This window comes from Priceomyces carsonii (assembly GCF_900007245.1).
Source record: "Priceomyces carsonii strain CBS4050 genome assembly, scaffold: Debaryomyces_carsonii_scaffold_2, whole genome shotgun sequence".
NCBI lineage: Eukaryota > Fungi > Ascomycota > Pichiomycetes > Serinales > Debaryomycetaceae > Priceomyces > Priceomyces carsonii.
The window spans coordinates 567,996-592,528 of record NW_026946675.1 but is presented as its reverse complement, the minus strand read 5'-3'; the positions used below and the strand labels follow the sequence as shown (position 1 = coordinate 592,528).

Here is a 24,533-nt window from a genome sequence, read left to right as displayed (position 1 = left end):
ATAACAACAATAATAATAATAATAATAATAATAATAATAACGGAATGTGGAATCAAACCAACCCACATCAAAATAGGCCATTGAGCTTTGATAGCATTTGGTCAAATCAACCCTCGAACATATGGTCAGGTGGCACTGCAAAGAGGGCATCTGTACCTGGAGCCAACGGAAGTGTTCCTTTGAGTTCACCTCCAGACTTTTTACGGCTGGCACAACATCAACAACAGCCACAACAACTTCAATCATTGCCTCAACAGCAACAACCGCAGACGTTCTTTTCTTCGCCTGCTAAAAGAAATTCTTTTGGAGACGCCTCGACTACTTACTCTTTTAGTCCAAACAGCTCTCCAAACGCTGATTTTAACCCCTTGAATAACCCTAACGTATCCCAATTTGAGTTGAATTTGAGAAGGCATTCTATAGGTGATGTTTACAGTTTCCCAGGTACAGGGCAACCTTTTGGGGCCCAAAGTGTACCTTGTGCTCACCAGCATCAACAGCAACAACAACAACAACAACAACAACAACAACAACAACAACAACAACAACAACAACAACAACAACCACAAGTACCGCAACTGCTGTCTCATCTGAAGAATTACCATTACATGAATCCTCAGAATGATTTGAATGCGACTTTCGAGTTGGTCAATGACTATTTTGAACTGGATCCTCATGAGAGAGTAAAGGTCACAGTGAAGATGCTAGAGGAAAAGCTTTTTGAGGAAAGAAAGTATTTATCTGATGCATATCAGTTACCTAAGTTCCCTGTCGAGGAGTCCTTGAAAAGCTACGAGTTGGTCTTAATTGGATTCAAAGCAGGCAGAATAGATATTGCTTATATGCCTCAACAGAATACCAATGGGGCTGATTTGTCAAATTTGAAGGTAGGAGACTTGGTTATTGTCGAAGCTGACAGAGGCAGAGATTTAGGTAAGGTGTTTAAGATGAATATTTCGGTTGACGAGGCTCGACTTCTTAAACTTTTACAATACCAGGAGCAACAGGCTGCCCTCAATGAGAATGACGACGTTGAGATTTCACTTAAGAATTTAAGTGAGCAGACAAACATGTCTAGCCTTGCTGCTCTTCATTTTCCGAAGTCTGTTCTCTCATTAGCTCAGCCAGCCGAAATTCTCCAGATAGTTGGCAAGATGCAGGACGAAGAACGTGCCTGTAGGTTGTGTCTAGCTAAGATAGCAAATTCAACTGGCTTGTCTAATACCACCGGTGGGCTTAATTTGAGTCAATCTGACTTGTTGCAAATGAAGTTGATCGACGCTGAATATCAGTTTGATAGAAAAAAATTGATATTTTATTATTCCACGAACAAGCGAATTGATTTCAGAGATTTGGTAAGAGAGCTATTTAGAATTTACAAGACCAGGATCTGGATGTGTGCAGTAATTGGATTACCGTATATTAGTAAGCAGAACTTACCACAGAAACAACTGCAAGCATACAAGCAGGAGACTAGCCCTACTTTGACGAGCCCTACTTTGGTGGGAAGCTCTTTCGTTCCACAGAAAGCAATGACTAGCCAACAGATTAATAGCTCTAGTCAATTTGGAATCAGCTCAGCTTTAGGTGCCGGATCGAAGCAGTCAAGTCAGATGCATAATTTTGCACCTCAATTTAATTTACACCAATCGTCGAATGAAGTATCGCCTCCTTTTCCAGTTGACCAGTTTCAGCTTTCTATGAATCCCAATTTCCAGATCCCGACTGGTCCGTATGATATATCTGGCCAAAGAAAACAGTCTTTTTCAGGCTCATTCAATTCAGAATCCATTCAGATCCCAAGGAACTTTATGAATTCGAAGAAAGAAGATATCGACAGAAACTTGAAAACGGACGATAGCGAGAGCAGTGGAGAATCACTAGTGCTTAAGTCTTTAGTAGACTCAATTAACCACTGAATATTGCGATTCTATCTTAGGGCCCATCATTTATTTTTTTTTGTTGCGAACTAAAAAAAATATTTACGGATAGAGTACCTTCTTTTTATTATTAATTTTTTTTTTTGGCCATTAACTCAATAAGTAATAGGAATCATGGCTATATCAATTCAATTCTAAGTGTGTATGAGTTGATTTTCAAAGTAAATTACTTGAGAATCAAAGTTTTTTTTGTGCTTTTAAAAGACTAAGGATTAAAATTAGATAAAATGGTAAGAAGAAACCTTGGATGCGTTTCAACGAAAGACATATGTTTAGACAAAGGTAAAATATAGGTTTATGAGTAATAACGCTGTAGCCTATTTTCTGTTTCACGATGTGGTATTCTAAAATTGTCTCATTTAAAGACGTCTTCCTACATTGCTTTTGTGTAGATTCTCAAGTTTGAGTAAAACTAGCCATAATAGCTGACAAACGTTTGCTCCCTCCTTTGCTTGATGATGACCCATTAGCGTACCCTCTCCCACTAGGATTATCGAAAGGGCACGACTAAAATTCAAAATCCGCTAGTTCTGCATATGGAATGATCTGCCAAAGATTACTTTATTGAGTCAGCGGAACCGGACGATGACAGAGAGAAAAAGTTCTCAAAATTTCTCAAAAAATTTTCAGTAGCAAGATATATTTATAAGCAAATCTCGGAGAAAACCTTTTAATTATTCTACGAAAAGCAAGATTATTTTAAATCTACTTTTATCTCACCAAGTGTTATTGCTATTTGAAAAATTACACTTGAATACACTGAATCTTTTTCTGAGGGACTGAATTGGAAATTTAGTAGCTTGTTGCCTAGATCTATTCTATAAGGTGGCTAATAATGAATTTCCAAGCAACAGATTACTTAAATGATCTTTATATTGACGTTGATGATAATGGAATCTCACCGACGTTAAACGATGGTACTTCACCAAATGATTTGGACTTATTTTCTCATTCAGACTTCTTTAACTTAGAGGCGTTTACTAAGAAGCAAGATTTGCCAAGGGAAGAGTATATTGAAAAGAATGAATCTATAACTGCTGTCGAAATTCCGCAAATTACAAGGGATTCCACAGCATCTACGCCCTCTTTTTTTTCTGAGCAAGAATTTATGAATGTTAATGCCGAAGACAAGAGAAAACGCAATACTGCAGCATCTGCGAGATTCAGAATTAAAAAAAAGATGAAGGAGCAGCAAATGGAACAAAGAGCGAAGGAATTGGAAGAAAAAGTTGCTGCTCTTGATAAGAAATTGAAAACACTTGAGATGGAAAATAAGTGCCTCAAGAATTTAGTATTGCAGAAGAATGAGAAGAAAAGCACAGATCTTTTAGACAGTATAAAGAAAAGGTCGATGGCAGATTCTAACTCTGTGTTTCAGTACACCAGCTGATAGTCTCTAGATAAATGGTTCACAATGTCACAGCATACGGATGAAACGATTATTATGATTCATGATCACTTAAAGTGTATCAAGATACGAAAATTAGAATTTACATTTAACGACCTTTTCAATTCTTCAACAGGAATATCTCAAAATGTGATCAATTGGCTGTTACATTTCCAACAAATGTCTAAGCCGATTGATCCGACACCCTTGGGAGCGGCTACCAAGTTCTTGCAATTATATATTATTACTTTTGATTATTACTTTTAATTTGCTTAATAGCTATTCCAAAAATTTTTTTTTTTTCAATTTTTTTAAATGTCTAATGATTATAGTCGAAAAAAAGTTCTTGAATCGACAATTTAGAGTTAAGTATGCTTATTTATATGTTTTGTATCTCTGAAGAAGTTTTCTTGTGATATAGAAATATTTATTTGAATGCAGGTTTAACATTATCGCCTTTAGCGCTGTTTAACCCACCTGTTTATGTTTAAGACGAACGGCTGCCCAGATTCATCGGCATCATAAGTAATTCGTTTGTTACAAGACGGAAGTTTACTTGCAGTATAACACAGCTGCAATTTCCTTCTTTACAGAGGAACTCTAGGTTGACTCTTTCTCCAAGTTACCGTTTCTCTTAATCTAGAATCAATAATGAATACAGAGAAGGGACATGCATTAGAAGAGCAAGCCGTTGAATTTAAAAACAAAAAATTTTCAAGGCAGAAGAAGTCTTCTTCGCAGTCTAATTTGGGAAGGGCCTCCATGAGCCCTTATGAAGTAGTTTGCACTAGTGAAAACCAGAATATTGAGTCAGAGCAAAGTTATAAACCTGAGATTATTAGTCAATTTGAGCAAAATGTTACCACCGATGTGAAGGTGTCGCCAGGATGCAAAGATACTATAGAAGAACGAGTCGACTTGATTTTAGCGTCTTCTAATGACCCTACTACTGTGATGGAGCTTGATCTAGATGGTAATGTTCAATATTTGAGCCATAATTGGGAATTTTTGGTGGGTACTAAAATCAAGAAAATACTTAATAAACCTATATCAAATATTATTATTGGTAATGATAATGAGGACTTGAAAGTGTTCAACAAAGCAATTGAAAATATGATTATTGATGATGCCAGCTACAAAGTCAAATTCATAACTGCAACCAATGATAGAATAAGCAAAGAGCAAGAACATTCGAAATATGAAGCGTCTTCAGATGATTCTATTACAAGTGAAAACGAATTGCAATGGCAAGAGCAAACAACAAATGATGAAAAGGAGGAAAATGATATACAAAGTTCTATTAGCTCAAAGTTGTCAAATAACGGCGATTTGATCGAATTGGAGGCTCAAGGAATACTAATTCACGATACAAAGACAAATTTACCTACCCATTCTATGTGGACTATAAAACCATTTGTTCATATGGACCTTAATTTGACTTTACCTCTACCACTTATAAATCTATTGGGGTTTGGAGCTGAAATATTTGAAGGCTATTTGTCCAGCTTGAATGAATTAGGCATTATAGATGAAGAATGCGTACCTCAACCGAAGACTATACTTTGTCGAATCTGCGAATCTCAAGTTCCTGTGTGGTTCATCGAAACACATTCAGATTTATGTCTTGTTGAACACAGAGCAAACGAAGAGTTGCAGAACTGCCAAGATGCTTTGAGCGAGCATCGCGAGCTTCTCTGTCGGATCATAGAAAGTTTGAAGTATAACCATTCTCCGATGTCGTCTAGTTCTTCATCGTTGTCTAGTGTAAGTTCAAGCTCGTCTACCCTGTCTAGCTCAAACCTAGTTCTAGACTACAAAGGTATACCTTTGCCCAATGTTTTCGAGTCTTCTCCCAGATTGACTAACCAAGTGCTACATAAAAGTTTTAGTCAATCCATCCTTCAGCCTAAGAAATTTCCCTTTGGAATCTTGCAGAGGTTAATAGATCTATGTGATGAATCTCTAACAATTAACCCAGCCGAGCCTCATGAAAATGGTGAATTGAAGTTTAGTCCAGCTACTGAAAAGTCGATCAACAATGTGCAAAATTGGAAGCCTTTCGAAACATCTGATGCGGCCATCAGAGCAATTGTTGAAGATACTCATCGCCTTGTGAATGATAAAATTGAGACTGTTTCTAGACTTATAACATTTCTTCAGTATTCTATCAAGATCAAGAAGGAAGTCGACTCATTGGTTCTTCAAGTCGTAAGAGAAACTGTATCAAAAATCAAGGAGCAAAAATCATTGAATACCTCTTTTGAGTCAGGTTCGGAAACTGATGAAAAAGAAACTATAAACACCAGAAGTTCTGCTAGAATTTTGCATTCACCTCGACCATCACGAGCTAAGAGCCCCAATGATATTTTTAATGATGAGATATTTGGGCATGAGATGAGTTCTGTGACCCCGAAAGATTTGCTATTGAAAGGAGACCCAGACATTCCAAAATTATCCACGCCTTTATCATCCTCTTCTGGGGCCCCATTACGATTGAATTCAAGAAATAGTTCGAGAGAGTTAATGGATCCTATGAATGATTTAGATTTATCTAAAAAATCATCTGATCCTTCGCCACATTCTTCGCCAAGACGACATTTGTCACCTATCCCTTATATTGAAAGACAAAGCTTGTCATCTCTTCAAAGAAGCACAAACTCTAGATTAGAACAAACCCCCACATCATCTCCTTCAATTTCTACTTCTGATAACGGGGATCATTTTATCCAGGAAAGAAGCTCACTATCGGGTAGCCTTCCAGGTCATTCAAACAAGAGCTCAATTAGTAAGCCGCCATTGTCACCGTTACTTGTTTCTCTGACTCCTACAAATAAAGTAAGTGGAGGTGGAATCCGTGATTATGAGATCTTGAAACCAATTAGTAAAGGAGCTTTTGGTTCTGTTTTTCTTGCTAAAAGAAAATTGACTGGTGATTATGTGGCGATAAAATGCCTTAAAAAGAGAGATATGATTGCGAAGAATCAGATTTCAAATATAAAATCCGAAAGAGCAGTAATGATGAGGCAATCAGATTCACCATATGTTGCTCAACTATATTGCAGCTTTCAAAGTAGGGATTACTTATACTTAGTGATGGATTATTTGAACGGGGGAGACTGTGCAACTCTTCTCAAAGCACTTGGCACTTTAGGACTTGATTGGGCTAAACGATATATGGCTGAAATGATCGTAGGAATAGATGATCTTCATAAGAGAGGCATCATTCATAGAGATTTGAAACCCGATAATATATTAATTGACAGCAGAGGCCATTTAAAGCTAACAGACTTTGGATTATCACGAATGGGTATTGTACGCCGACAAGATAGATCTCAACGGAAGAGCAGCACTTCCGAACAAGCCATTGAAATTTTTCGGAGAAGCTTGAAGCAGCAATCTGGGCAGACCTCTGTAAATCCATCTGGAATAGGGATATCGAGTGACTCTCCGATTTTGGAATCCAACTACAAGAAAAATCACCTCGTTACGCCTTTTTCTCTTTCTCCAACATTGGAAAATAACAAGCTGACAGGGGGAGGTGGTTCCTTGGCTTCGTCGCCAACAGTAGGATACATTGATTCCTTCAGTCATCAGATTCTAAATGCCAATTCATATTCCACAAATAGATCAAATTCTTTTATGAAAGGGAGATCTGGCTCAACATCTAGCGGTCTTGAATCACCGTTGTTAAAGCCCATACTTCCCCGATCTTCTTCTGAATCGTCGTTTGCAGTGGTAGAAGATGAATTTCAAGTTAGTCCATCTCAATATTCTGCCGTATCGTCATATGCATTATTTGATTCAAAAAATGATAGAGAATTGAAAAAATTCGTAGGAACACCAGATTACTTAGCACCAGAGACCGTCGAAGGTATTGGCCAAAGTGAAACATCTGACTGGTGGTCGTTGGGTTGCATTTTGTTTGAATTTTTATTTGGCTACACACCCTTTCATGGAGATACTCCGGACAAAGTTTTTAAAAATATTCTCAGCGGAAAAATTGACTGGCCCCTTTTACCGCAGGATGAAGAAATCCAGTACTGCTCTCCTGAAGCTAAGGATTTGATTTTGAAGTTGTTGACTTTGAATCCGGAACAAAGGCTAGGATGCAATGGAGCAGAGGAAATAGAAAAGCATCCGTTTTTTAATGGAGTAAATTGGGATACTTTATTCACCAATGATGCTCCATTTGTCCCTCAGTTGGAAGATCCAGAATCTACTGACTACTTTGATTTAAGGGGGGCCGACATTTCGCAATTCCCAAAAGAAGATTCTGATCCTGAAGACACCGAGACGAATTCTATAAATTCAAATGACACAGGCTCACCTTCTATTTATCCATCAAACCAAGGAATGATCCAGCCTGGAAAATTGAGACGTGAACGTCGCGGAAGCAGGCTTGCTGATCCTAGTGAGTTCGGATCTTTTCACTTTCGAAACTTGAATGTCCTCGAAAAAGCAAACAAGGATGTAATCAATAGATTAAAGAACGAGCACTTGGAACACAGAAATAGTTTCTCCTCTTCTTCTTCAGAATCTACGCCTCTTTCTCGCTCTAGAGGCTACTCTTTCAGTGGCGTATCAGGAGGGAGCCCTTTCAAAAGACCAGTGTCACCTCTGGCTCCGAGTTTTAATAGATCATCTTCACCACATAGGGATTTGCTTTCACCACAGTACGTGAAGCACGACAGTTTCGGCTCAGTCGCAAGTACGGCTTCTAGTGGAGATGAGTATTATTTCGATAGGCCGTCACCAACTTCGGAAGCCCCATCTAAGAACAGAAGTCCATTAAATTCTTTACCAAAAAATGGGGCCAAGTCTTCAGATTATTCATTTCCTTCCACTGAGTCAGACGATTCTAAGGCTTTGTTGAGGGTTAAAAAGAGAAGAGAAACTAACAGACGAATGGGCTCATTTTCTAGCGGTTCTGATATTACAAGACTTTCTTTGAATGATATTGATGTACTTTACTGCGAATCCATTCCAGCTGTTCGACATAGTGTTACAAGACTTTTAGAGAAATGTGGATGTATTGTTGTTTCTGTTTCTGATGGAGATGAGCTAGTAAGAAGGGCAACCAGTCAAGTGAAGTTCGATTTAATATTTACAGCATTGAAATTGCCGAAAGTGAGCGCTATCGATGCCATCAAACTCATAAAATATACATCTGGTCCGAATTCGAATTCTCCCATAATTGCAGTTACGGGTTTTAAAAAAGAAGCCGAGGAGTCTAATGTTTTTGATGATATAGTTACGAAACCTGCTGACTTTGAACTGATAGAGAGATGTGTCAATAGATTCGTTAAAAGTGACGAGGCAATCAGTAGTGATAGCGATACAAGATAGTCTTCTCTCCAGGAACCTAAATAATACACATATTTTGTGTCTTAACTTTATTTTATAACTTCGTTATTCAAGATTCCTCTTGATTGACTTTGAATTTTTGAATTATTTCCTTAGTTTCGTACTCACTTTTCAAGTAATTATCTCTATACCACTTTAGCTGATTAATACTCTCCAAGATATCTGATTTGGCTGTATGGTTCCCAACTTTTTTCGGAAAGGCCCTCATCAACTCAGGATTATGTCTATAGCCAACCTCCATTATTGTTGAAACATCTATTAAGCGATAATGCAAAAAATCTATAATATCCGGAAACTCCCTTTGCATGAAGAATTTGTCCATATGAATTGTATTTCCCGCCATTATTGCCTTACCTTTTTCGTCAACGTAATGTTTAATGTACTCTAGAAGCTCTGCTTGTACCTTCGGTAAGGTTTGGTCAGGATTTGCCAACACTTTGTCTGTTAGTCCAGATTTCCCGTGCTGATTTATACACCAACTATTCATGGAATCTAACACTTCTTTTGGGTAGTAAATAGTAGATTCGTAGCCTTTTGAATCCACAATATTCAAGTCACCATCAGTTATTATGCAGCATATTTCTATTATATTGTCCTCGTAGACATTAAGCCCGGTCATTTCACAATCAATCCACACAATAGGCTTTCTAATAGAAGATTTCTTTTTAAGAATTTTTTGCATTTGAGTCAAAGGATTCGAAATAGCTTTGGTACATTCGTCTGCATTCGAAGTTAGTGCAAGTTTGGGCTTCTTGACAGTTCGGTCTAAAGTTTGATGATCATGGACTTCAGATAATGAAGAGGAAATTGGTGACGATGACATAAAAATTCTTTTGATAATTTCCTTTTTCAAAGCAGATGAAGGATACTTGATTCGATGCATGGATCGTGGATGTGGATTTATCCAAAAAGAAATATTAGGGTGAAATTACAATTTTTAATACCATCGCGCGTGTCTCATAAAAACTTCTGAAGTCTTATATAACAAAAATTTCAGAACTCATGGAAAGTAGAGACAAATTCTATTTCTGGTATCTTGTGATCCATGTCCCAATTACAGTTTTAATTGATCAAGGAATTGTGATTCCTGAGTCGTATCAAACGTTTATATCGAAATTCTTAATCCAACTTCATTTATCTCAAAATAAGGATTTTTTAGCAAAGAATCCACCATTATGGCTCCGTTTATTCGTCTTTTTTGAATTGTTCGTTCAATTGCCTTTTTTCGTTGCCGGAGCATATTGTCTAAGGCGACTGTGTAAGAGAATCTATCCATTCATGGTGATATATGGGTTTAACGCATGTTTTACAACACTAGTATGTCTTGTCTACGTCTTCAATAGATACGAAATTTATGGTTTATCTCAATTTGAAGCTTTGAAATTAGGAGCCTTATATTTCCCCTACTTTTTAATTCCGCTTGTTATGATGTGTGATTTTACTATGCGGATAATAAACATCATTCCTCAACAAGAGGAGAAGCAAAAGAGTGCCTGAGAAAATGGCTGCGAGAAACTATGAGCTTTTTATTGGTTCGCTATATTTAAATACATAAATATTCAGTTATATTTAGCAATCAATTCATCTGCAAGTTTGATATATTCCGTCTCGGCATCTTCCTGGGAAGTTCCCAGTAAGTCGCTCCAAGCTTGCCACTTGTATTTTCCTTTCAAATCAAACATACCTGGTTTGGGTGTATCATTATCGCCAACAGTTGCTTGCTTGTACAAGCCGTACAATTTCAAAAGCTCATCGTCCGATGGGCGTTTAGTTAAATTTTGGACAGTATTAGCCTATATAGTTAGTACAAATCTAGAGAACTTATAAAAAGTGAAACACTTATAGTTTCATGCAACTTCCCCCTGACTTACCTTTTCCGTGAATTCTTGAGAAACCATTTTATAATGAACTTGGAGTTAAAGAAAAGATATAGAAGGTAGTTTTGAATACCTGGAGATCAACATTTTATACACGTACCCAATATTCCGGCATATACAAATTATATGCAGATATTCTGATAGCAATTCATTTTGTTCCAACACCATTGAATGGTAGACACTTCAAAGTATAGCAGGAATAAAAAGATAGAAAGTTAAGTCATAAATTCAAACTGAGTCACAAATTTAGACTATTGAAAGGCTGTGAGAATTACTTCTCTCCATTGGTTTGTGTTCCTGGCGATAAGAATTTCAATTTAGCGCTTAAATAAGCGGGACTTGGCTTCACGGCTATGGATAATTTCTCGTAAAATTCATCTGTGACTGGCCCCTATCTGACGAAAGCGTTTCTTGATCATTTAGCTTTGTAAATAGCCGTGTCTCTTTCTTTATTAATAACGTAGACCTGCATATAAGGACTCAAAGATCTGGCTGACTGTGGCGGCATACTAGAGAAAAGTTTGCGCTTACGAAAGCAAAAATTAGACGTCATGTAATAAGTAAACAAATTTGTAAAACACGGCGTGCACAATGTTCGGCAAATTCTCTTTTAGGTAATCCCCCTCTGCTGGCTCAGCGTATCTTATTAAAAACGGAGCGGCGGAGCAGACGGATATGAGTCGGGGACTAGGAACATTTTGATTGCAAAAACGGAAATTAGAAATTTACGGGCCTTAGTAATAACATTGATTATTTATAAGTATACGGGCATCCTATTTAAACAACAGCACTATCCCTATAATGTACGACTAGTTGAGTATTCATATTCAATTACTTGATATATACTTTCTTGCAAGCTACATCACTTTTAAAAGAGTTCGTTAGTTAACTGTTTCATTAACCTGAAATACGTTGGAGGGCAGCTAAAAATGAAAACGTCAGAACTCATTGACTCATCGGGCCAGGTCTGGAAACTGGAGTTCGATCAAACGTTAGAACAATATTACTATATCAATCTACAAACAAATGCAGTATCGTTTGACCTTCCATGTGAAGTCAGCCGTAAACACGATCCTATTAATGCTAAGCAAAGGCGAAAATTTAGTTCTTTAAAAAGAAAATCGTATGACAATTCTGAGCAAGCTTTAAGACAGAGTCGCAGTAATGAATCGAGGAAGAGGTCAGTAATATCTAAAATAAGTTCAGCCTTTTCATTCAAAACAAAGTCGAGAGATTCTGCTAGCTCGTCAGATGAAAAATACACTGCAACGAAGTATGACTCTAATCCACTAGTGTCATCTGATAATTCGAATAAAACTAGTACGGAAAACATAGATAGTAATAGCATGTACGAGGCAAAGATTGATGATGAGTATCTTTTGGACAATCCTGAAAGTTTTAGGAATTTCGCAGGTACATCTATTGCGTATTACGATTCGGAAGTAGACAGTATAGATTCAGAAGAATCAATACAATCATATTACGTTTCAAAAGACTACGATACTAGTATTTACTCAGGTCCAGACTTGGATTTCGATAAGATTAATGAAAGACGAGAAATACGATCCCAATTGTTAAAAGAGCTTGATGTTTAAGATTTCCCTTAGGATTGTACATAGTTAGTTAATATAAGTTTTGCTCGGCGTTTACTAGTATACCTATACATCGAGCTTAATTTCAACGTTCACGTTTTTAATTAAAGCGTCCATTACGCCAAGATCTCTGTATGTAGATTTAGCGATCTTCTCTTCGTTCTTCGACTTTTCTTCTAGCATGCTTTGATAGTTGGAACGCGCATCTTGCATGGCCTTTTCGTTTTCCTCGTTGATAATGTCTTCATAATAAGCGCTAGTGGAAGTCTTGAGGCGTAAGAATGGATCCTCGTCGTTCGCATTAGCGGTTTTCCTCAAAACACTATTTTTGATCTCTGCTTTTCTGATATTTGTCTGGTTTAACTTTCTGTTTCTCTCATTCACCTTCGACATCGTATTCAAAGACTCAGAGTTATTATGAGAAGCTGATTCTTGATTCATATCATTATCCAAAGCTCTTAACTTCTCTCTTACCTCTTCAAATTTTTGCCTTTTATTCTCTTGCCTGTAAATCTTAAGCTCGTCCATGAGTCTTGCTTTATATATAACGGCATTGTATCCATTCAAATTAGAGTGTAATTGCTGCTTTTTTGCGATCATCTCATTTACGTCTTTATCACTTATACCCCTGCTTGTTAGATGTTGCAATTGTTCGTATTTATCTGTGACATCATCAAGGTAGTCTATTTCTTCATCAGCTTTGGAAAGTTCATTTTTATATCTCTCAAACTCATCATTTGTTATCGGGGAATCACTAAAAATGTTAATTGGAAATTCTTTTTTCTGACTCCTATTCTGGCTAACAAGTAAATATATGTCACACATAAAACCAGGTAATTGATACGGTTTTTCTTTATGAGAATTCACATCAATAATCTTAACCATTCGATACATCGGAAGTCCAGTTCTCTTATCCAAGCCTAAATTAATCCTAGCAAAGCAATCTGTAACTGTCTCAGCGAAGTCACTATAAAGGCAGTATTTATGAAGAATAGACCTTCCTACTCTTGCTTTATTAACAGCATCTAAAGTGGCCCTTTCAAAAGATCTTTTAACTTTACTCTTAGATGGCCCTCCCCATACGACTTCATTATCAGCATAGCCATAATCATCGTTGTCATCGATTAGATCTTCATCTTCTTCATCTTCCATTTTATTGTCTTCTTCGGAGTACTCGTCGTATTGTTCTTTTTCTCTTTTTCGGGATTTCTTCTCTCTTTGTTTCTTAAGTTCGTTCAATTTGTCCTGTTTAGAGCTTTTACCACTCGTCTTCTGTCTAGCACTAGTTCTTGTAGGCTTCGAGATGTCAGTCGCCCTTTGTTGCTTCATTCTTTGTTGTAAATATATTCTCTCTTTATATTTATCCATTTCTTGCTCTCTTTCAAATAGAATTTGTTCTCTTTCAATTTCATCCATTCGTTCAAGCTCATCCCGATCCATTTCATCCTTGAACTTTCCTTCAAGTGGATACGGATTCACAATCTCCTCCTCCTCCTCCTCCTTCTCATAGTCATCAATCTCTTCACCATCACTAACTTCATCATCATCATCTTCTTCTTCTTCTTCTTCTTCTTCTTCTCCTTTTTGTTCTTCTTCTTCTTCTTCGTCATCGTCTCCTTCTGCTTCCTCTTCGCCCTTGTACTGCTCGCCTTCATCTTCGGATCCAAGATCACCAGTATTGACTCTTCTCTTCTTTGACGGCCCTTTCGCCGAAGAGCCTCTTTTGGTCGCTATTTCAGAGCTTTCCGAATCAGAGGGTCCTCCCCCTGCAGCCAAAGCCAACAAATCATCCTCCAAATCTGACATTTTTAATTATGATTCCATAGGTTTTACTAGTTACCGCTACAGCGTCAACAAAAATGTTCGACCAAGTTTTTGCGATATTGCGACATTTAGAAAAGCACTTTCTAAATGTCGCAACAAGGTTTCATAAAGCCTTATATTTGAAAAAATGTCATTAGTTAGATATATAATCCTTCTGGGAGTTAGAAAGACAGGTATATTGTTATAAAAAGTACAATCTTTACCTCATGCACTCTTTATAAATTCTAGAGGTGAAATAGCGACATTGAAATACATCACTATCAGTAGATCAATAGCTCTGAATGCATAAGGAATGCTAGATAAAAGTTTTTGTCGCTGAAATCTCTCACAAAGTAAAGAACCAGGTTATTTAAGCTCAGGGCATGATTAAAACTCCTCCTATGATTTATAACGCAGTAGCTTGGGGAATTACCTTCGAACTTGGCGTATTTGGTAGAAAATTCAATTTGAGAATATAATAATCTACTTGAATACAATTAAAGCCATCATGTTTAGTTTGACCTCAATAATGAAACTAGGAGACAAATTCGATCGACTCTCTAAGTAAAAGAAGCGAGAAGGTTTTGTAGATCTATAGAGTTCTATGATGGCGGAGAGCTGCGAGTTCCCATGTTCTCTAATGTACCTAACAATCCCGTAATTCTGAGACCTTGTCCCGTCCAATGAGCCGATTATGTTTGAGAAGTAGTGTTGACCTTGGCGGTGATAATATGCTATCGTGAAGCTCGCTCCTATATAAGTGGAGGATCCTCAGAAGAGGACTTGTATGGTTGTTATGGATATAAAATACCTTGTTAATAATAACCAAGATACGCTGCTCGGTGCTATTGACTATGATGGTCTAGACCGAAAACGAAGTGTTCAAGATGAGTTTATTGGAAATAAAAGGTGCAAGTTTTCAGAAAATGAAGATGATTTTAGTGATTTTGAAGCTTCTGAACTATCTTCCTACACAAGACGCTCTACTATAACTTCAGTGACGTCAATAGATTCTAGCGACAACTCCTCAAAAATTGGTGATGAGTACAACGAGAATAGGGAATACCATGCAGACTCATGTGGAATAAAAAGCAAATTAGATGTGTTGCAAGTATTGTCAGATAATTGCGGTAAAAATCTCACTCTTAACAAGATTCAGTTTAAAGATCCTACCCTACCTCAATTTTCTAACTTCGAAGATTTACCGATTGATGAGCAAGCATCTATACGGCAAAAAATGGTCAATTCAATTCATAATGAGTATGTAAATCCACTACTAGATATTACTGGCTATAAGTGGATCAGAAAGGAAGTTCCCAGTAAAGGCAAAGGCGTGAAAATATTTTCAGTGAAATACTGTTGTTCACAACAAAAAGTGGCCTCGAAGAGGACTCCTGATAGATCAAGGCAATTGACGCACCCTTTAAAACAATTTGATTGTGAATCTTTATATTCAATTAGGTATTATTGGTCTACCCAAACCATAGAAATTAATTACAATCACCTATGTCATTCTCCATATAAGCGATTGCCAGAAAAGCTCAAGAAGTTTATAATACAAAGACTCGATATGAAAGCTGTCGATTTGTATAATGAGATATTGAATGAACCCGACTTTCGTGACATAAAGCATTTGATTTTTTTTTCGAAAGTTCAAAGTTTTTGGTCAAAGGAGCGGACGAAACGGAAGAAGGAGTCAACGAAGGAGGCCTTCAAAAAGTTTTTTATGAATTAAAATGTCTTATAATAGACCTATAAGTAAAAGTGCATTTAATCACTTGAAAAGTCGAAATAAACTGTGCAGAATTTTATATCTTATGAAGATTCCTTTTTCCAGGTGCTGATCCTATCATCTGATCACACTGTCATGCACTATATGGACACTTATTTAATACTATACTTCTACATTTTTAGTCATGGGAATAGCCTAGCTTTTGCATTAAATACGAATTTAAATAAAAGGATTCTTTACGAACACAGCTTAAGCTAAACTTCTAGAAACCACTACATAACTGTACATGAATATTCCTCAGAAATGTTTTAATAGAGCTTTTCAACGCAATCTTCTGGCCTCACGCTCAGATTCCATTAAGCACAAAATATCGTTCTCTCTAACTGGGCCCTTGACATTTCTGACAATCGATCTCGAAGCATCCTCCAAAAATTGTACCCTTACTTGAGTGACACCACCTCTGGAGCCAGTTCTGCCCAATACTTTGATGACCTTAGCCAATGTAACTGGTGTTTTAGTATCCTATGCGAAAGTTAGTATTGATATCAAAAATGCTGCCAAGGTGAACCAAAAACTCCCCTATGTTCGCCAGTTTTCTACTATTCGATTAACACTTACCATTTTGTCTAGTTATCAATTGCTGATGATACAAGTATTTCTTAATAGTACTTTTTCTGAGTGCTGTGGAAAAACCCTTTCTCGACATATTACACGACTTATTTTTTTTTTTGAAATACTTGACTATATTGAAGACGTGTGCTCACCATGAATCACCAAAACCCACTGTCTCCGTGATTTGGGAAGTACGGCTCGGAGATAATTAGGTTCCGTTAGTGTTGTATATAGTGGCTGGTGCGTATTTTATCAGCTGTTTTCTATAAAAACATGTCTAGCCAGATTCATCAGCTAGGTGGCAAAATAATTCCTCGAGGTAGTCCAATAGAAGCGAGCGGACTAGATTTAGCTTAGGATCTGGCCTCTTTTTCTTCGACATAACTAGAAACTATGACCAGTACTGCGAGGAATGACAAAAGTAGCGACCTTGTTCAGTCGGTTGCAAGCAAACCAATAGATAAATATGAGCCACCTCTATATTCTTATAAGGAATCATTCAGTGACTGGCTCAAACATGCTTGGAAATACTCAAATCAAGATGCTGAGTATAATTTGTTGTCAAGTTTACCTTTTTTTCCCGAAAGCGATGGAAAACGAGTAGCTAAGATTATAGATACAGATATCGGAGGGGGAAATTTTATACACGAATTATATATTGAAAATATCGAACAGCCATCTTCGGCAATAACTCACAGTGATACAACCAGAGATGTCGTCTTGATTCATGGATATGGTGCAGCGCTAGGGCTTTTTATAGAAAATTATGATCTCTTATCATCGGTTCCAGGAATTAGGATTCATGCAATTGATCTCTTGGGTTTTGGTTTATCTTCTCGACCATCCTTCCCAAAATTACCATGTTCGACTAAAGATGAGGTACTTAAGGTAGAAGACTGGTTTATTGATCCTATAGAAGAGTGGAGAAAAAAAAGAAACTTAAGCAGGTTTAATTTAATCGGGCATTCTTTTGGGGGTTATTTGAGTTGTGCTTATGCTTTGAAATATAATAAAAAGATAAAAGATGACTGTACAGGAGAGATACGTAATTTAGTCAACAAATTGGTTTTAATCAGTCCTGCTGGGGTGCCTAGAAACAAATATTCCTTGCTCAAGGATGTTTCGAACCAGGCGGCGATCCCTGAAGCAAAAAGAGAAGCAGAAAATAAGCAGATTGCAACTAACAACTACAGTCGTGAGTTTGAAGATAATCAAGAAGACATCGTCCATAATAGGCCAACAGATCAATCATCTGATCCTGAGTTTTTGAAAAACCCTTCTTTTCGAGTGAAGGTTATTTTATATCTATGGAACAGGCACTTTTCGCCTCTTAGCTTGATGAGAAATTCGGGGCCTTTAAAGTCTAGAATTCTATCCCGTTGGACGACAAATAAGTTAGCTCACGTTTATGCAAAAGATCCTGAACAGTTTCGACGTATGCATAGCTATTTGTATAGGATTTTGAATGCCAAGGGATCAGGTGAATATGCCATCACTAGAGTTTTAGAAGTGGGTGCATCTCCAAGGCTTCCCTTGTTGGATCGTTGCCCTGCTAGGTTTGTAGCTATGGGGTTGCCTTCGCTTTGGTTATATGGGGATAAAGATTGGATGGACAAGAAGGCAGGATTTGAAATGGAGGAAGAGATTAACAAATTATCTCAGAAGACTTATTCAAAAGATTTGGCGGAATGTAGCATTATTTCAAGATCAGGCCATCATTTGTATTTAGACAACCCAAATAGTCTTATTAAGGAGGTTTATAAGTTTCTTGGGTACACCTAAGCTTAATAGATAATCATTGGAATCGTAACTTTAGAGTGGCCAACTTTGATCGAATCATTCTTTATCATTTAGTGTTTGTATGCGTTTTTGCTGTTGGTTTTATGAAACCCTTTTTCTATTTGCTCATATCTTTTCTCTATTTTTTGGAGTTCAGATTCAAAATTATTTCGAAATATTCTTTCTTGTTTGCAAACAAAAGATTCCAAGTGTTCCATTCGCCGCATTATTTGATCTTGAAATAAGTCGAAACCTTTTTTAACGAGAGTGTAGGGGTTATCAGTCGTCAAATCATCGCCTTTGCTAAGATTTGAGCTTATAAATGTTGTACTAGCAGTAACATTCTCTTCAGATGGTAAAGTAGTATGATTTAATGACTGGCTCGTACTATCCGTTAAATCAAAGGTATCTTCCATTAGTGTATTTTCAGAAATGGCGGTTAAATTATCGCGGTGGGTTTCATTAGTCTTTTCGAAATCTTTGTTAGTTTTTTTATCATGTTCAAGTGACATATTACGTTGGTCTTTAATATTTGGTTCCAGCCCAAAAATGTTACTACGAACATAACCGTTTGTTTTGGTTGGGATTGACGATGAATCAGCATAATATATGGATTTTCTCCTCTTGCCACGTATGAGACTCTCTTGATCATTATCACCGTAACATGAAGCTTTAGAATAATAATTTGAATCATCAAATTCTGGCGCTCTTTTATCTCGTAAGGGAGTGGGCGAAACCTGTGAGTCTGAAACTATCGACTTTGAAATGGATTCATGATATCGGTTTTCAATGCTAGATTGCAAAGTAAACTTAGCAGCGCGAGTGTTATTAGCTAATTTGTCTGGGGTCTCTGGTAAAGGCGTCGGAGGTGCTGAGGACGATAGTTCCCATATGTCCCTTTTGGTTGACTTTAAATGTGCCTTTTTGCCGTATTTTCGCGACTCATTTTTCATTCTTGCAGCAATGCCATTTGGGGAAATTTCGACAGATTTTTGTACATTTGAAGACACTTTGAGGTCTGTTCCTGGGTGTTCGGAATTTTGGAACAGTATTTTGTTTTTTTTTGTCTTCTTTATGCTCCGTGGAAATTTCTTCCTACTTGTCTGATTTGAGGAAGGTTTCTTTTCTCTGATGCCAAAGTCCTTACTAACTTTCGTATCCACTAGCTTGCTTTGTGAGCTTTTTGAATTCTCTTGAATATTATAACGTGCCTTGGAAGAATCAGCGTGTGTCGGAACATTTCGACTCAGTTTTCTTCCAGTCAGAATACCAACACATATTGGCGATTGAACAGCAACTGTTCTACACTCTTTTTCTAATAATTTTGTCCTCATAATGCTCACAAAGTGATTGAATGATTCGGTCTTCCTGATTCTTACCTCAAACTTGATATCATGTGTTGTCACTTTTCTGAAATTTATAGGATCCCAATAAGCTCCTTCCTGATTCAGAAAATTAAATTTTGCAGTATTTTTCTCCACCACCTCTACCATGCTTAGATTTCTCAAGCTCAAGAATAGAGGAGAAAGTTTGAAGGGCTCAACTGTGTACCAATATATCAAAATGTTTCGAGATATTTGAAAAAAGGCAAGATGATCTTTCTCAAAGTCGTTATTCCAACTTCTTAAGCCATGACACCTTATTGAAGACAACTGAATTAAATTGTTAAAGGTTTTATTTATTTCACTTAAATAGCGAATAACAGATAACAGACCTGAAGCAAAATCTTTTGGGAATTCATGATGGGCTATTCTTACGTCTTTTCCATTTTCAATAAGATTGAAAGAGGTCAAGTTATTCAATTTTCCAATTATTTCAATTATTAGATTGCATGATGTAAAATCTTCGTTACGTATAATCTTATCATTAATTTTTTGCGCAATTGTTTCGCTTTCGGCAATAAGTCCAATTATGCAATTTGCAAACTCTTCACTATTCTCAGAATTAAGTGTGCTCAATAAAACATTTGCACTTATCCAATTAGTGTCTGTAGAGCATGTCATATCGTTGAGTAGCATTTTTAATCCCATTTTATCTATACCCAAGGGACATATATCCTAGACGTTAGTATTTAAAAAGTAGGTCTTTTTTTCTGTTCTTGAACTAAAATACATACGAAGAAAAGGGGCCAAAAATCCATCAAATGAGTGCTTTGTCTCACGAATTTGCTTGTGAAAAGATATATCAAAATATAGCTTACATTAGTCTCGTAGTGAAGCGAAGGATGCCTTTGGAATACGAGAAAAACTAATTCACGAACACAAATATCCAATTCAGTAGAAAAACAAGGAATTGCTGACTCTTTTTGCATATTGGACATGACATCAATCATGGCTTGGAATTTGGAGGCCGATACGTCTGTTTTTTTTGAGCTCAACTCTTCAAGAATTGAAGTTAGAATTTTTTTCAAAGTCATTTGAGAGTTATATTCTTCAGATTATAACCTAACGATTCTAAAATATGTAATACTCAATTTCAGAAAGTAAAAAGATTATATAAGTCTGTAAAGTATATAAAATAAGAAGAAAAATTGGAACTGAAATAGATAATTTTCTCTTCACATTTTGTTTTGGAAGATTAAATTAGATTTGGTTGCAAGTCAATATATGATAGAGAGCAAACTTATTGGTAAATACACGACGCCCTTATCAAAAAATTTTCCTGACTATTTTCTCTCGATGAATACCATTAATTGGAGTTATTTACATTTAATAACCATTCTAATCATTCTTGAAACAATGTCGGAAGAAGAGTTCGTCAATAGATTTAGAAACTTCGGCTTGTCTGAAAAAAAGACAGCGGAGATAGTGAAGAACAAGAAAGTGTCTCAGTCATTATATGAAATAATAGGCGAGACCAAGGAGCTGAGTCTTGATGACAAAAAAACATCATTATTACATCATCTTGCAACAGAAAGTAAAGGAATAGAGATCCCAAAGCGTGAAATTGTTACAGAAGCGATAACAGATGGTCGTTTAAAAACAAATTTACAAGTGACTGAAGCCACTAAGTACGTAAAAGGAAATCCTAATTCTGCGAATGACAAAGAAATGAGCGAAGTATCAGGAATTGGGAAAGAGATTTCTCCCGAACAAGTGAAATCTGAAATTTCAAAGTATATGGCCTCTCACAGGGATGAAATTGAAGCAAAACGATATTCTGGTGTCCCGAGTTTGTTAGGAGAAGTCAAAAAGATCCCTTCATTAAAATGGGCTGCTCCTAATCTTTTTAAACCTATAATTGATGAATTGGTTTTGAAAATGCTTGGACCGAAGGATGAGAGAGACATAATCAAAAAAGAAAAGAAGAAAGGCAAAAAGCAAAGCGCATCAGCAAGTAAGAAATCATCTGATAAAGAAAGATCGATGTTTAGTGAAGGATTTTTAGGAGATTTGCACAAACCGGATGAAACTCCGCAAATGTATCCGGAGTTATTAAAAGAGCAGTTAGCTATTACCAAGGGTAAGGTCTTCACCAGGTTTCCACCAGAGCCTAATGGCTATTTGCACATTGGTCATTCAAAGGCAATCATGGTTAACTTTGGCTATGCGAGTTATCATGATGGGAATTGCTACTTAAGATTTGACGATACGAATCCTGAGGCAGAAGAGGAAGTCTACTTTAAATCGATCGAAAGTATCATTGACTGGCTTGGATACAAGCCGTGGAAAATAACTTACTCTTCAGACTACTTTGATCAGTTATATGAGCTTGCAGAGAAACTAATTTCAAATGATAGAGGATACGTATGCCACTGTACTGCAGAGCAAGTAAAAGAGCAGAGGGGGTTGAAATCAGATGGAACACTAGGTGGGGAAAGGTATGCATGTTCTCATAGATCTAGGCTGGTGCAAGACAATCTTACTGAGTTTAGAAAGATGAAAGAGGGTCATTATAAGGTTGGCGAGGCAACATTAAGAATGAAACAGGATCTTTCATCTCCTTCACCTCAGATGTGGGATTTAGTTGCTTATAGAGTTTTGAATACGCCACATCATAGGACTGGAGATAAGTGGAAGATTTATCCTACTTATGACTTTACCCACTGTCTAGTAGATTCCATGGAACACATCAGTCATTCATTATGTACGACTGAATTTAGACTCTCTAGAGAGTCTTATGAGTGGCTATGTGATGTTTTGCATGTTTACAGACCCGCCCAGAGAGAATACGGAAGATTGAATATTACGGGAACAATTTTATCTAAGCGGAAAATTGCCAAATTAGTTAATGAAGGGATTGTTAGAGGATGGGATGATCCTCGTTTGTATACCTTAGAAGCCGTAAGGCGCCGTGGAGTGCCACCAGGCGCCATTTTATCATTTATTAATACATTAGGGGTCACTACTTCTACTACAAATATTCAAGCTGTGCGGTTCGAAAGCGCTGTGAGAGCGTATCTTGATTCTACGACACCTAGATTAATGATGTTGTTAGATCCTATCGAGGTGGAAATCGAAGGTTTACCAGAGCACTATGAAGAATCAATTGAAATCCCATACAAGCCTGGTGCGAATGAAAAGTTTGGGCTGCGAAAGCTTGCATTCACTAAAAGAATATACATTGATAGATCCGACTATCGTGATGACGTGTCGTCAGAATACTTTAGATTGGCACCAGGACAACCGGTTGGTCTAATTAAAGTACCTCATAACATCAGCGTAAAATCTGTCGAGAAGGACTCAAATGGCATGGTTTTGAAGATCAATGCTATTTACGAGAAGGATTCGGAGAGTAAACCTAAAACATATATCCAATGGATCCCGAAGAGTGCATCTGTGAAAATTGACCAAGTCCGAATTCACAATCAACTCTTCAAAAGTGAAAACCCAGCTGCTCATCCGGACGGCTTCCTCAAAGATCTTAATCCAAATTCAGAGGAGGTTTTCACGACGGCGGTGATAGAGCCTTCTTTTGCAGCTATCAGAGCCAAATCTCCAATGAACATTCCGATTGAAAACTCGGAGTTCAATATAATCGAAAAGCCTGGAAATCAAACAGTTAGATTTCAGGCTCTTCGTGTTGGTTATTTCTGCTTGGATAAAGATTCATCTGATGAAAAAATTATATTGAATAGAATAGTGACGCTAAAAGAAGATTCGGCTAAGAATTAGGCTTTTTTCCATGTTGGCTGACAAGAAAAAATTTCTCCGAGAAAGACTAATGCTTCACCTATATTTTTTATTTTTTTTACATTCGTCCTTTGAGTGGAGCACATAAATTTATAGAGCATAATGCCACATTAACTAGGTATATTCTAATTACATATTTTGTCCACTATTATTATCTATTTCTAGCTTCAGGAGCATGACTTTTGGCCAAAAACTTCGAAAGTCAAAGGATACTCCTGCGTGGTAGCAAGTGCTCATCAATATGGCGCCACTCTCGAAGATTATTTTCAAGATGGTGTAGAAGTTCAGTGAAAGGTTTATTGTCTGAAAACTGAAGTACCGTGGTTATCAGAAAACTCATGCTGCTTTTCAGCGGTGGCTGTGACCTTGAATGTCAGCAATATTGCAGCAACTTTGAAGTTTTATTTAGCAGCCTTATAGTCACTCGTACCCCTGTTACTATTTCACTCCCTTTAAGAGCACGGAACTCTTTGGGAAAAAGGAACTATTGTCTCAGTTTTCGCGTTTGTTATCTGCCCTACTACTGCCCCACAAATATTCGCGTATGTATGCAATTATGCCTTTTTTCGAACATATGAAATGAAGTGCGAATTTATCTACAACTCTGCGAAGAGTCATACGGTAACGAAACGAACATTTCTCTTTAAGACATCAAGTTGCGATGTGTTTGTTTTAAGCTTGATTAGGGCGAGAAGACTTTTAACACTTTTTGTCAAAATTTTTAGATAGTGGGGTACTCATCAGGCGGCGCTTTCTCCGATCGGTTCCGCCATCTGCCTGCAAGCCCAGATGCCTACCAACACACCCCACGTCTCCACTAATCCTGCATCAATTGCGCGCGAAACCCTTATTGCGGCGATGACTTGAGTAGTAGGGATGCGCATACACGCCAAGGGAAGGATAGACTAGACCTATCTCTACAGGTGACAGAAGAAAAGAAGCGGAAATGCTTAAATGAGTCTGTTGTCTAGCGAATCTTTGGCTGACAAAGACTCTTTAAGTACATGTTCTCCACGTTAAAATTATTCCTAGTCCGTAGTTATCCGTAGTTTAGTAGAGATCAACGGTGGTGCGACGGAATCGCACTAATGTGGTATAATTCTGTGAGACAAATTCGGATGTGGGAAGTGAGGCAGCAATTCTCCACAGAGGCCAAAGGGATTCAAGACTAACAAGATTTGTACGTATGTTGCTGGAATGTAACAAGCATGTCACTATTGAGTCTATCATATCGTCTTGACAAGTTACTGATCGTAGTAGTCAATATTGTATGTATACCCGTAACAATAGTTCGCAGGCGATTTTTTCTTGCTAT

The 24,533-nt window shown here is 37.2% G+C and overlaps 13 protein-coding genes across 13 annotated transcripts; 9 read left to right on the top strand and 4 right to left on the bottom strand.

Moving 5' to 3' along the window:
- Nucleotides 1-44: 44 nt before the first annotated feature.
- On the top strand, nucleotides 45-1,919 carry PRCAT00001766001 (uncharacterized protein; the record flags this gene model as incomplete). The annotated part of the gene is made up of 1 exon (XM_062951581.1): nucleotides 45-1,919. The coding sequence occupies one exon, from the start codon at nucleotides 45-47 to the stop codon at nucleotides 1,917-1,919; it is 1,875 nt and encodes a 624-aa protein (XP_062808569.1).
- An 856-nt stretch (nucleotides 1,920-2,775) lies between these two features.
- MET28 (Met28p) lies at nucleotides 2,776-3,330 on the top strand (the record flags this gene model as incomplete). The annotated part of the gene is made up of 1 exon (XM_062951580.1): nucleotides 2,776-3,330. The coding sequence occupies one exon, from the start codon at nucleotides 2,776-2,778 to the stop codon at nucleotides 3,328-3,330; it is 555 nt and encodes a 184-aa protein (XP_062808568.1).
- Nucleotides 3,331-3,354: 24 nt separating this feature from the next.
- On the top strand, nucleotides 3,355-3,594 carry PRCAT00001764001 (uncharacterized protein; the record flags this gene model as incomplete). The annotated part of the gene is made up of 1 exon (XM_062951579.1): nucleotides 3,355-3,594. The coding sequence occupies one exon, from the start codon at nucleotides 3,355-3,357 to the stop codon at nucleotides 3,592-3,594; it is 240 nt and encodes a 79-aa protein (XP_062808567.1).
- Nucleotides 3,595-3,978: 384 nt separating this feature from the next.
- On the top strand, nucleotides 3,979-8,673 carry RIM15 (protein kinase; the record flags this gene model as incomplete). The annotated part of the gene is made up of 1 exon (XM_062951578.1): nucleotides 3,979-8,673. The coding sequence occupies one exon, from the start codon at nucleotides 3,979-3,981 to the stop codon at nucleotides 8,671-8,673; it is 4,695 nt and encodes a 1,564-aa protein (XP_062808566.1).
- Nucleotides 8,674-8,740: 67 nt separating this feature from the next.
- On the bottom strand, nucleotides 8,741-9,574 carry REX2 (Rex2p; the record flags this gene model as incomplete). Its single annotated transcript, XM_062951576.1, has 1 exon — nucleotides 8,741-9,574. One exon carries the CDS (start codon nucleotides 9,572-9,574, stop codon nucleotides 8,741-8,743), a length of 834 nt encoding a protein of 277 aa, XP_062808565.1.
- A 119-nt stretch (nucleotides 9,575-9,693) lies between these two features.
- PRCAT00001761001 (uncharacterized protein) lies at nucleotides 9,694-10,188 on the top strand (the record flags this gene model as incomplete). Its single annotated transcript, XM_062951575.1, has 1 exon — nucleotides 9,694-10,188. One exon carries the CDS (start codon nucleotides 9,694-9,696, stop codon nucleotides 10,186-10,188), a length of 495 nt encoding a protein of 164 aa, XP_062808564.1.
- Nucleotides 10,189-10,250: 62 nt separating this feature from the next.
- Nucleotides 10,251-10,589, bottom strand: ACB1 (long-chain fatty acid transporter; the record flags this gene model as incomplete). The annotated part of the gene is made up of 2 exons (XM_062951574.1): nucleotides 10,251-10,484; nucleotides 10,563-10,589. The coding sequence occupies 2 exons, from the start codon at nucleotides 10,587-10,589 to the stop codon at nucleotides 10,251-10,253; spliced, it is 261 nt and encodes an 86-aa protein (XP_062808563.1).
- Nucleotides 10,590-11,497: 908 nt separating this feature from the next.
- On the top strand, nucleotides 11,498-12,163 carry PRCAT00001759001 (uncharacterized protein; the record flags this gene model as incomplete). Its single annotated transcript, XM_062951573.1, has 1 exon — nucleotides 11,498-12,163. One exon carries the CDS (start codon nucleotides 11,498-11,500, stop codon nucleotides 12,161-12,163), a length of 666 nt encoding a protein of 221 aa, XP_062808562.1.
- A 63-nt stretch (nucleotides 12,164-12,226) lies between these two features.
- RTF1 (Rtf1p) lies at nucleotides 12,227-13,966 on the bottom strand (the record flags this gene model as incomplete). The annotated part of the gene is made up of 1 exon (XM_062951572.1): nucleotides 12,227-13,966. One exon carries the CDS (start codon nucleotides 13,964-13,966, stop codon nucleotides 12,227-12,229), a length of 1,740 nt encoding a protein of 579 aa, XP_062808561.1.
- Nucleotides 13,967-14,750: 784 nt separating this feature from the next.
- PRCAT00001757001 (uncharacterized protein) lies at nucleotides 14,751-15,698 on the top strand (the record flags this gene model as incomplete). Its single annotated transcript, XM_062951571.1, has 1 exon — nucleotides 14,751-15,698. The coding sequence occupies one exon, from the start codon at nucleotides 14,751-14,753 to the stop codon at nucleotides 15,696-15,698; it is 948 nt and encodes a 315-aa protein (XP_062808560.1).
- Nucleotides 15,699-16,700: 1,002 nt separating this feature from the next.
- Nucleotides 16,701-18,089, top strand: PRCAT00001755001 (uncharacterized protein; the record flags this gene model as incomplete). The annotated part of the gene is made up of 1 exon (XM_062951570.1): nucleotides 16,701-18,089. One exon carries the CDS (start codon nucleotides 16,701-16,703, stop codon nucleotides 18,087-18,089), a length of 1,389 nt encoding a protein of 462 aa, XP_062808559.1.
- A 68-nt stretch (nucleotides 18,090-18,157) lies between these two features.
- On the bottom strand, nucleotides 18,158-20,104 carry PRCAT00001754001 (uncharacterized protein; the record flags this gene model as incomplete). The annotated part of the gene is made up of 1 exon (XM_062951569.1): nucleotides 18,158-20,104. The coding sequence occupies one exon, from the start codon at nucleotides 20,102-20,104 to the stop codon at nucleotides 18,158-18,160; it is 1,947 nt and encodes a 648-aa protein (XP_062808558.1).
- A 720-nt stretch (nucleotides 20,105-20,824) lies between these two features.
- Nucleotides 20,825-23,200, top strand: GLN4 (glutamine--tRNA ligase; the record flags this gene model as incomplete). The annotated part of the gene is made up of 1 exon (XM_062951568.1): nucleotides 20,825-23,200. The coding sequence occupies one exon, from the start codon at nucleotides 20,825-20,827 to the stop codon at nucleotides 23,198-23,200; it is 2,376 nt and encodes a 791-aa protein (XP_062808557.1).
- Nucleotides 23,201-24,533: the final 1,333 nt, after the last annotated feature.